Source organism: Temnothorax curvispinosus, unplaced genomic scaffold (genome assembly GCF_003070985.1).
Source record: "Temnothorax curvispinosus isolate PA1 unplaced genomic scaffold, ASM307098v1 QBEX01013599.1, whole genome shotgun sequence".
Taxonomy (NCBI): Eukaryota; Metazoa; Arthropoda; class Insecta; order Hymenoptera; family Formicidae; genus Temnothorax; species Temnothorax curvispinosus.
Window position 1 is genome coordinate 248,509 of NW_020223379.1, and position 11,083 is coordinate 259,591.

Below are 11,083 nucleotides of genomic sequence, written 5' to 3' on the forward strand. Positions count from 1 at the left end.
TTCCTTGCGATTTAGTAAATTACTAGATTTCACCACACAGCACGTGGTATTTCTAGTGATTTATTCGCACGTGATCCAGGATCCAGTACAAAAAATAATATTGAATTATTGTGGATTCGGCTTAAAGTATTAGCGTCGATGTGATGCTATTTTTACGCTGGTGTATAGTGTATATATAATCCTTAAATTAGGGTAGCAATTTATTTATTCATAAACAAATGTCACGTTTATGAAATATACACTTTTTCGTAACGAAGTATTACAACGAAGTACAAAAATACATTTCCCATAACATAATCTGTGTGCAACTTAACTCCTTTATGTCATTTATCTCTCAAAAAAATGATCTCGAATGTGTTAAGCGTAATCGTGGGCGCTTCCAGTTTCGTATATACTTGCTACATCTTGTGCAGACTAACTTATTTCTTGTCAACTTACGGCGATAATGAAAGTTTACACATGGTGTCAGGTACGTCCTTCTTAAATAACGTCAAACTTTGAACAATAGTATAATTATTTTTCAAATAATATATTATTTTATTGTTTTCAGATGAGAATGCAGCTGAATCTACTTTATGGTCTCTTTTAGTGGATATGTTGCTCATTACAATCTTTGTCTTTCAACATTCAATCATGGCCAATGATCTCGTTAAGCAAACTTTCTCTCGACTGCATATCGAACATCTTAGTAGGAGTATTTACAATGCCTGCAGCTCAGCGAGTCTTCACTTCTTGATCAATAAATGGCAGCAGACTCCAGCTGCAACAATGTGGAAGTTTGACACTTCCAACGAGACAGTCTGGATGTTATTTTCCAGCCTCCATGTATTTGCTTGGACTATTATTTATAGTGGATGCATTATGATGGATATTGCTGAGCTCTGTGGACTCAAGCAGATATGGTATAAAGTGTCTGAAAGAAATGGTCCATTGGATACAAAATCTAGGGAACTGCGCAGATATATGAGACACATGAGACATCCTAGTTTTACTGGGTTTCTTGCTATTTTATGGATTTATCCTATCATGAGGTAAGATTTTATAAAATTGAGTTGAATTCTTGACATCTACAACAGCTTAAAAAAATTATATATATAAACTAAAGTAACATCAATTTAAAATTCATGCTAAATAATTTTGAATGCCTTTGTAAAATTGTGTACGATATCTATAAATTAAAAGACAATTTATCGATTTATATGATTCAGAATTTATGCAAATTCTAAATCATATAGAACGACTTTTGAGAACAAATAAAATAAGAAAACTAAAATAATTTTGACGAATATAATTTTTTTTTTACAGTGCGGATCGAGTACTATTGGGCATCGTATTAACAGTGTATATGACATTGTTGTGGACAATAGATTATGAAGACTATAATTATCATAACAGATATTTCAGACAGAAGCAAATAGAATTGTCTTATTAGATTTATCATCTTTCTCTGTCTTGATTTTTCAACGTGAAGGCATTTCTCTGATTCTCGTTAATTTCCTATCATATTTATGAATTTATGCAACAGATTAACATAAATTAATGAACATTATGTATTATACATGTGTAACAAGGATTTATATAATATATTTCATTTAAAAAATCTTAGTTTAACACTGTATATATTCTCTTTATTAATTTTATTAGTAATAAGTGTTAATAATGCGATAATGGGACTGTGGGTATATGATATAATACAAAAATTATTGTGATATTTTATTGAATTTTAGATAATGCAATTAATTTGCTAAAATGACTGAAATACTTTTCTTTAGTAATTTTTAGAATAGATCCAAATATCCAATGAGCGAATTCGTCTTCCAGCAGGGCCTTTTAGAAGCAAATTCTTTCGCGATGAGTAATAAGCGATGGAGCGATAGCCAATGAGCTCTGCTTTTTCCGAACGTCACTAGAAAAGCAGAGCTCTCATTGGCTATCGCTTATAACGCGTCCAATGTGCGAGGGCTATAATAAATATCAAATAGGAGAAAGATGGCGCAACATGTTTCCGTGCATTCACAGACGTATCGCGCGTACATCTCGCGCTAACATGGTTCAATGTTCATTCTTATATACGGATTCTGCGAGGGTGGTCGTGTGGTGCACGTAGGCACGGCCTGGCACGTAATTCCGTGGATTTCTCAACCGTTACCATGTCCTCAGGTACGCTCTCGGTCGACGTGACGACGAGTCCCGGTGGAGAAGGATTTTTTCGAAAGCCTAGGTGACCGGGCGGAGCGTCGTCCGCGCCGCCGTTCTCGCCCTCGCCCCGCGCGTTCGCACCTAACCAAACTCCGCGCGACGTGGTCACCATGCTTTCGATATTTGCACCATTTGCACGAGCTGCTTAGGCGCGCTTCGACACTGTGGGCGCGACAATACGTTCCTCTTAACAATACGCCCGTGTGTATTTTTGCAGGCAAGAAGAACAAGGCCAAGAAGAAGGGAAAGACCGTGGATTTATGGACATACCTCGCCGACGGAAATGGGCAGGCCCCGAATATCCCCATGAAATCGTCCAATTGGGCTGACGATGTAGAGGACGATCATGGTAAGTCGGGGAGGAATCGTCTTTGTCCCAGTTTGAAATCAACGATCGATCGTAGCTTCTAATCAATTCTATAAGAAAATCTTACAGCCAGATTTGTGTGCTACGTATTAAGTGCATCTGTACTCATGCACCAGAATTATATAATTTTAATGCATATAATTATTGTGAGCATTATTTGTGTATATGTATATGCAGGATATACATAAATTATTTTACTACATTACAATTGGAATAAAGGAAGAAATATAGTATAATGCTACAATTTTTTAAATAAGAAGAAACATAAAAGAAATTGACAGTAAGAGAGTCGACGCGGTAATTAGTGCGTAATGTCAAAAGACAAATGTATTTGCATATTACAAATTTCTGTCTTTTGACATTATGCACTAATTACTGCGTCGACTCTTATTGCCAATTTCTTTTATGTTTCTTATTATTATTAAGAGTCCTTAATTATTTTATTATTTTTAAATAAGTTTATATTCTTATTGTATTAATACTTCATATTAATTATTAATTTGACAGAAGGATTTTCATCAAGGAGCAACAAAGATCCGGTTATATTGCCGACTGCTCCAAGGGCTGCACGAGGACCAGGGGTGGATGACGATAGCATCCCTACAAATCCTCCTTATGTAGCCTACATAAGCAATCTGCCATACGATGTAGATGATGAAGATCTGGCAGAATTTTTCGCAGATATGAAGGTTCGTTACTTTTGCAAGTATCTTTGTTATATGTGCTTAATGGCTCACAATATGGATCCCGGATTTTAAAGAATTGAAGACATATCGCAACAAAATAATATTACAGTCTTCAATTTTATTTCCCTTGTATATAGTCACAATTGTGTGTCTTCTTATCATTTTAATATCTATAAATGGCGATTCCTGCATAGAAATATTTCAAACAAATACTTTTATTCTATGTAAGAATAAGAAGAAGGGGGTGACCGTTGATTTATGATCATTCCTGGCCGATAGAAATGAGTCAAATATTCAGTTAAAATGATCTAATTGGGCTTAGTAGGAACTAATTAGTCCCAATAAACATTTTTGACATTGTGTAACTTTGGCTTTGTTCATGTTTTGAAGGTTATCGACTTTAACTAGTAATGTGTAATAAAGTAGAATAATATTTTTCTACTTTAATATATGGGGGTAGCAGGGATTGAACCCGGAACTTTTACTCGACAGGCAACCATTCTGCGATTAAGCTATCCATTACTCCCCAAGTTAACACTTAATTGATATGAAATCTTACTGGAAATCTTGATTGTACATTTTGATAATCAAACATGAAAATTTCTTATTTTCTTTTATCTTTCACAAATCAATTGCAAATTATGCGTTTTCACAGATTTCAAACATGCGTTTGCCAAAAGATGCAAATAAAATTAAAGGCTACGGTTATGTCGAATTTGAGGATCGCCAGAGTCTAATTGATGCTCTTTCTATGACAAATACGGTAAGCAAATGGTACTTAACATTTATCGGCGATAAAAATAGGAGCTGCTGAAAATAATGTCATATCTCTTTCCATATAGACCATTAAGACGAGACGCGTGAGAATTGAAGTCTCGAATAGCAGTAACGATGATCGTCGAGGTGGTAGGATGGGTAGAGACAACCGTAGGGACAATTACGATGATCCGGAACGCACGTCCGGCGACTGGAGAAGTGGACCGCGCGAGGATTTGTCGGAAGGAGATTCTTATCGCAGTCGATACGATAACAGGGACCGATTTGACAACAGAGAAAGTATGCACATTTTAATCTAAATTTCACAATTGCGGAGAGAAATGAAAGCTTCGATGGAGATAAATTCTCGAAGAAAAAATTTACAATAAACATTTTTTATTGAATAGGACACGATTACGATAACAAGCCAGGTGCATGGCGCGAGAGAGACAGCAACGATAAAGGATCCACTTTTAAAGAGAGGGCTGGCTTCAGAGATGATAGCAGGGACAGAGACAGGGCATGGCGCGAGAAAGACAGCAACGATAAAGGATCCACTTTTAAAGAGAGGGCTGGCTTCAGAGATGATAGCAGGGACAGAGACAGGGACAGGGACTGGAATCGTTTTGGCGATAGAGGGAGAAGCAGAGACAGAGACGGGGACAGGAGCAGCAGTTTCGGGCCACGTCGCAATTATGGCGATTCCGATTGGAACCGTGATCGTCAGCAAGATCGTGATCCGAAACGTAAGTGTACGATTGTTCAATACTGTAAGATACGTGAAGAATATCGCATCTCTACTGTAATTACCGATATTTTTATGATTATTCAGCGGCGGAGTCACGACAAAGACCGAAACTGCAACTACAACCTCGCACGAAACCCGTCGAGTCCATCGCAGCTGCGGAAGATTCAACAGCTGACAGTACGACGGAATCGAAATCAACGGCAGATTCGGAATCAACTCAAAGAGCGCCAGCGCCCGTGCCAGCAGCCAATATTTTCGGTGCTGCGAAGCCTGTAGATACCACTGCCCGTGACCGAGAGATAGAAGAGCGTCTCGTCAAGTCGTACGCGGAATCACGATCCCGAGAAGAAACGTATGTATAATATACGCAAAACTGTTAAATTATATTAACGTAAATTATTTCATTATTTATTTTTCGGAATTTTACCGAAAAAATTGTGTCATTTCATGTCAAGGATACTTCGTTGTATTTTCATAAAATTTGCGTAATAATGTTCGTTTCTATTAAAAATTCTGACGTGTTTTCTCTCCAGGGACACTAAAGAGCGTAGAGAAGGTACTTGGGGTCGACGTAATGGCGTAAGTATTTCAAACTGAGCACGAGGAGTACGTCTATATCTATAAAAAGTCGTGACTTAAATAATTTCCGCTTGCAGGAAGGACGCGACGACAAAGACAAGGACAAGGAGAAGGAGAAAGAGAATGAGAATGAGTATGAGAATGAGAATGAGAAAGAGAAAGAGAAGGAGAGGGGTCGACCAGCTTGGCGATCGGAAGAAGATAGAGGCGCTCGGCTTGAGAGATCCGCGCCACGATCTCAACCAACGCCTACTCGTTCTGGTAAGCTTCTTTCGCTTTTAAACACTCTTACAAAATTTCTTTATTTCGCATACAGACATTGATAAATGTAACATATATATTTTTAATTTTAAAGTAGAGGAGCAAAGTGGATCCAAAACATCACCAACCCCTCGTTCTGGGCCGCCGACATCCAAAGGACCTCAGAAACCCGTCGAGAAGGATATTCGTGCGGCGGAAAGGTAATAACAGAGAAAAATACATTTTTTTAGCAACACGCGAGATTTGCGCTTACTCAAATTTTATTTATCATTAATAATAGATATGGTCGTTATAATATACAATTAAATTAGAATAAAACGCCATTTACGGTCCGAGCTTGGATCTTAGTAGTCTAATATTTTTTTATGTATTACACATATTTTTTCCCCAACCTTAGTAAACTGCGCGCCGACTAAATTGTTTCTAACATAGCTCCCTTACTTATTGTTTGCAGGGATCGCAAAGACAAAGAAAAAGATGAAATCAGTAGAATGCCGAAAGCTAAAGACGAACAAGCTCCGGTGAGTAAAATTAATTCATGTGAAACTATGATTGATGAATAGAGATGTAGCATTAAAATATTCTTTTTTTTTTTCCTAAAGAATTTTGTAGCTTCCAACAAATATTCCATGCTACCTGATGATGTGGATCCCGACAACATCGATGAATAGTCTTAATTGATTACAATTTGCATCACACACCGACTAAATTGTGCCACATGCAAGACACAATTATGCGTATCATTAATATAATTGGTTTTACTTCTACCATTACATGGATTTGTCGTAGCCAGGCATTGTGCTCTTGGTACTACTTTACTGGAATTATTGTTGATTTGTATTTAATCTCTATTTTAAAAAATATTCTCAATATATAACTATATATTTCTATATCAACTTATATATTTACTTTATATTTCGGCACGAAAAATTTTGGCATTGTTAATCCCCAATGTCGTAAATTTCTCGTGATTATCGAATAAATTGCGTCAAACTTTTTGTATGATTCCAAGAATTATTACACTGTATGAGGTGTAGCAATTGGAACTTTATACATCATAATTAATCTGCTGTACAGTAATTGTACGATATTGTGACTCGTTTACATGTAATATAACAATGCCAATATAGAAGGAAATTAAAATAATAAGTATATGGGAACACAAATATTACGTCGTACTTGAATTATTTCTCACCACATTAATCCCTGTGTATTTATATAAATATTTATATTATATAATTATACATTGAAAACAATTTGAAATCGATTTACAGGATGTGTGAATAGCGAAAACATACTTTTATAATAAATATTCATTATCAAGAATCACGGTCTTGCAATGCTTCTATATAAAAATTAATATATATTTACATATTCTCGGAATATATCTATGTTACATTATTGATTCCAACTCCTACTGCTGTTGAGTAGTCTGTGCTAATTGACGTAATTGTTTTAATACAGTTTCAAGTAATTTCTTCTTATCTCTTTCGCTTTTCTTTAACACAGAGAACACCGTTTTCTTATCAGACTCTTTCAACCTAAAAAGATGTATGTCAATAAAACGATGCACATTAATACACGCAAAACAAAGATGCAAATAGCATGTGTAATACATACTTTTCCAGCAGAAGCACAGCCATATTCGGGGTTACTAAATCATATTTATTAGAGTCATGACCGTAGTCGTGAAAATAAGTAGGCCAGTCCCAACTCATAAATAAATCTAGTAACTGTCGTAATTGCGAAAAGTACTGCAATAAGATTCCTTCTGGCAAACCAACGACTGGCTCAGAAGCAGCAAATTCTGGAATTTTATAATAATTTGATTTGAATTTTTATATTCTTAAGAATATATATTAGTGTTAAATAAAAAAATATAAAAATTTACGTTCGCATTGTATCGTATCTAAATTAACTTGTTGCAATGCACCCATGGATATCTGTTTCACATCTTCACTAATTAATATGCCTAATATGGCCTTAGCGATGTGAGAACATGCGGATTTGCATGCCACTTGAGCTACTTCAGCCTGAAATATTAATTATCAATTATTATATTTTTATATTTTCAAAGACACATATATATATATATATATATATATATATATATATATATGTATAATCGCATTAATTTGCAATACTTACCGGTAAATTAGTGAAGCATGTTAAAGTACTCTGCAAAAACGCAATAAGATCCGTAATGAATCCCGAAGCATGTCCTTGAGGTTCCGCCAAGTTCCAGTCGTAATTCTCCAATTCTAAAAATTCATCCAGCTTATTCTTCAGTTTATCGCAAATCTGCTTCTCAGCATCATCTCGCGCGACTCGAAACATAGCAGATTCTACGTCCATGCAACTTAATTGTCCTTGATGCGGTGTGCTAGAAAAATTTGGACATAATTTAATAGCTTACAAAGAGCTAAAAAAGAAGGATATAATGATTGTTAGATATTTACCCAGTAATATTAGTCACAAATTCTTCTAAATATTTTGTCGATTTCTCGAGATATCCCGTATTTATTATAATTTGTACTACTTGCAAAAGTGCTAAGGATGGCTTGCGAAACAAAGATGACAAGCATCCGCTGAAAGTTCTGGTTAGTAACAGATTCGTTGATTTGCATATCATTTCGTCAATCTCCGTTTGCGTGAAGTTCAAGTCTTCAGAAAATTTTAAGCAAGCGTAGATAAACTCTTTTACTTGCTGATAAACCTTCGGTACCATATCAGAAAATGGAAATTTCTTTGGAAATTCAGCTTTTTGCAATTCCTCGTCGTGATAAGGAAATAGATTCAAAACTTGGTCGTATTCTGCTTGCGTTGTAACCTGGAACGTAGTAACCGAGTAAATAAACAATTTAGCAAAACTCAAGTGTTTCATAAGTATGAATGATAATTACTTGAATTGGCAAGAAATTATCTTCGTCCAAAATATCCCTGAATACTTGCACCCAATGTTGCATTAGCACTTCGTTGTAATGAACTCTAATTTCTTGTAACAAATCCCATAGTTGTTCTACGGAGTAGCCGTAATCCTGTTAATAGATAATAAAGAAACAATTGAATTACACATGTATATATACGTATGAACAATAAAGGCTGAATGCACTTTGTTACTTACCCTTAGAGTAGTATTGAATAACATAATAAGATTTTTTATTTTTAGTATAAGTGTAGCGTCTGTGCAATATGCCTAAAAAAATATAAATTCTCTTATATTAATTATAATTATATAAAATATAGCACCGTATATAATAATTTACCGAATGCGTGCGTAAAGCATTCACTATGGTGGACAATGCCATGGTCCAAAGCTCGTCCAAGTATGCGCGAGTAGCTAGTCCGTTTCCTGTATTCAATATGTGATCTTCTACCACAAAGAAACCAATGATACCGTGTAGATAAGTCTGATATCCAACTATACTCTCGTGCTAAAAATAAAAAGATATCTCGTTACGGGAACACATGCAGATAAAGCAGTACTCGGTGAGCGAATTTACCATGTTGATGGGTGGCTGCAAAACTAGTCTAGCTTGCTGCTTTCTTTGTTGCCTATAGTACGTTTTGAAAGTGTCTCCTTCCCGGAGCACAGTATAGATATGCATACATCGATACACGGGACTGAAATCCATTAAATCTTGAGCGCTCAGTTCCTCCTCGATTTCGTTTGACTGATTCGGGTGAGATCTCTTTTTCTTCCTTCCTATAATTTCGGCCTCAGTCGCTAACTGTTCGGCGGTCTAATAAAAAGTTGCCAAGTTAATAAATTATACACCGATAATAGGTCTACCCAGTTAACAATAAGTAAAAATAAAAGAAAATTACTCACATGCCTCATTGCAACTTCCCCGATCTTTGGCGAATGCTTCCTTATATTTTCAAGAAAATCTCTCAAATCAGACATAGATGCATCCTTAATATTCTCGCGCAATCTGGAACGAGAAAAACGATTCCACAACGTTTTTTGTAATATCGCACATAAGAGCAAGATACCTGAAAAAAGATTCTTCCAACTTACTGCGGAATTTGTTGCGTAATTTGAGAGGAAAATCTATAATTCGTAACTTTCGGCAGATCATGATGCTCCAACTGCTCCAGCGTTTTCAAGGCTGGATAGTAACGTTTATCCTTTAATTGTTTCTGCAACTTGGCATACGCAGCTAAGACAGGAAGGCACATAGTGAGACTGTCTACAGCAGCAGCCATGTTGCTCTCGACTTTGCGAGCTTTTACGAGTTCCTCGCCCTTCTCGATCACCTTGGTGGACGTGGCGGTGATGCATTTGTCAAGTTCCAATATCTCTGCCTGCGTAATGACAAGGTTGAATCAGGATTAAAGAATACCTTACATATTAAAAAATGCACGTTGCTGCATCAAAGAGTCAAATATTCCTGTTGCTAATTATTTTAGCAGCAAAACTAACATTCAACTGTTGCGCCTGCGAGCGAACTTGTAAGAGCTCCCGAATAGAATCGATGAATCCCTGATAGTGATGATTGCACATCCTCTCGATGTCCTTGTCATGAGCCTTAATACGGTCATCGAGCTTCTCCATAAATTTCTGATGCTCGTGACCATCGTAAATCGCTCTGCAATATAAACCAAACGTAAGGACAGTTTCCATCGTCTTCTAATAATACAGATTTTTTTATCTGGAAATGGACGCCTGATTTTTTCTTTGTATAAAATCAATGCCTGAGGCAATTTTTACACTCCAATTAAAAATCATTACTAGTAATTACAAATTACATATTCTCAATTGTTTTATAATTTATTAATATTTGAGGACATGTATATAGATTTATTCAACACTTTTAAGAGAAAATAAAAAATATTTTACAAACGAAAAATGCATATTAAAATTACTGTGACGCGAACTTAATTTTTTCGATACCGTGGTGTAAAAATCAGCCCAGGCGCCAGGCGACTGTTCCCGGGTGAATTATATATATGTGGTTCACCAATTGCACCCTGACAATACCTGAAAACGAGGCCTATGCTATTAGTGTCAGTCGATTCTATCTCATAAAGTAGGTACTCGTGTTTCGGCACCATCGACGACAGAAGATTCTGTGCCAGATTAATTGACATACTCGAGACCGAGTCGCGCGACCGCAAAATTGGAAATTCGCTCGGGAGGACGAGCTGGACGAGTTATACGCAGAATGGGCGCGTCTATGATTCCATCCCTCTTCAAAGCCACCCCCTCGAGCGCATATGCGCATGCCGCGGCCCGCGAGCTCGTCGCATCTGCGTGAAGGGGGTGGATTCTGATCGGGGGCGGGCGCGTATTTTAATTTCCGACTTCCATCCCCGATCCGTTTTGATTTTGCTTACCGGAACGTCGGGCCCAGGTAGTCGTCGATGCCCTCGATCTCCTGGATCAGGATGTCGTCCCGCTGCATCGTCGCTGAATTCGAGGGTCACGTCAGCGGTCAGCTGTCGGCTGTCAGCTGTCAAAGCGACGAGTTTGATCAGTTTGAC

General features: G+C 36.8%; 3 protein-coding genes across 5 annotated transcripts; 2 read left to right on the plus strand and 1 right to left on the minus strand.

Moving 5' to 3' along the window:
- The first annotated feature begins 104 nt into the window (after nucleotides 1-104).
- Nucleotides 105-1,566, plus strand: LOC112463728 (nurim homolog). Its single transcript, XM_025030254.1, has 3 exons — nucleotides 105-469; nucleotides 551-1,031; nucleotides 1,306-1,566. The coding sequence occupies exons 1-3, from the start codon at nucleotides 343-345 to the stop codon at nucleotides 1,430-1,432; spliced, it is 735 nt and encodes a 244-aa protein (XP_024886022.1). The 5' UTR covers nucleotides 105-342; the 3' UTR covers nucleotides 1,433-1,566.
- A 485-nt stretch (nucleotides 1,567-2,051) lies between these two features.
- On the plus strand, nucleotides 2,052-6,762 carry LOC112463722 (eukaryotic translation initiation factor 4B-like). 2 transcript variants are annotated; one of them, XM_025030243.1, is made up of 12 exons: nucleotides 2,052-2,160; nucleotides 2,417-2,548; nucleotides 3,074-3,255; nucleotides 3,908-4,015; nucleotides 4,095-4,308; nucleotides 4,416-4,754; nucleotides 4,841-5,108; nucleotides 5,290-5,335; nucleotides 5,413-5,596; nucleotides 5,691-5,796; nucleotides 6,051-6,117; nucleotides 6,199-6,762. In XM_025030243.1, exons 1-12 carry the CDS (start codon nucleotides 2,151-2,153, stop codon nucleotides 6,265-6,267), a joined length of 1,725 nt encoding a protein of 574 aa, XP_024886011.1. In that variant the 5' UTR covers nucleotides 2,052-2,150; the 3' UTR covers nucleotides 6,268-6,762. The 2 variants fall into 2 exon arrangements, with proteins under 2 accessions (XP_024886011.1, XP_024886012.1); XM_025030244.1 differs by having other exon boundaries at nucleotides 5,694-5,796.
- Nucleotides 6,763-6,850: 88 nt separating this feature from the next.
- Nucleotides 6,851-11,077, minus strand: LOC112463721 (exocyst complex component 6B). Of its 2 annotated transcripts, none has more exons than XM_025030242.1 (13): nucleotides 10,937-11,077; nucleotides 10,023-10,188; nucleotides 9,618-9,904; nucleotides 9,429-9,531; nucleotides 9,100-9,339; nucleotides 8,863-9,030; nucleotides 8,721-8,792; nucleotides 8,500-8,634; nucleotides 8,056-8,426; nucleotides 7,745-7,979; nucleotides 7,488-7,629; nucleotides 7,217-7,403; nucleotides 6,851-7,137 (listed from the first exon to the last, which is right to left on the minus strand). In XM_025030242.1, the coding sequence occupies exons 1-13, from the start codon at nucleotides 11,002-11,004 to the stop codon at nucleotides 7,011-7,013; spliced, it is 2,301 nt and encodes a 766-aa protein (XP_024886010.1). In that variant the 5' UTR covers nucleotides 11,005-11,077; the 3' UTR covers nucleotides 6,851-7,010. The 2 variants fall into 2 exon arrangements, with proteins under 2 accessions (XP_024886010.1, XP_024886009.1); XM_025030241.1 differs by lacking the exon at nucleotides 10,937-11,077 and adding an exon at nucleotides 10,581-10,787.
- Nucleotides 11,078-11,083: the final 6 nt, after the last annotated feature.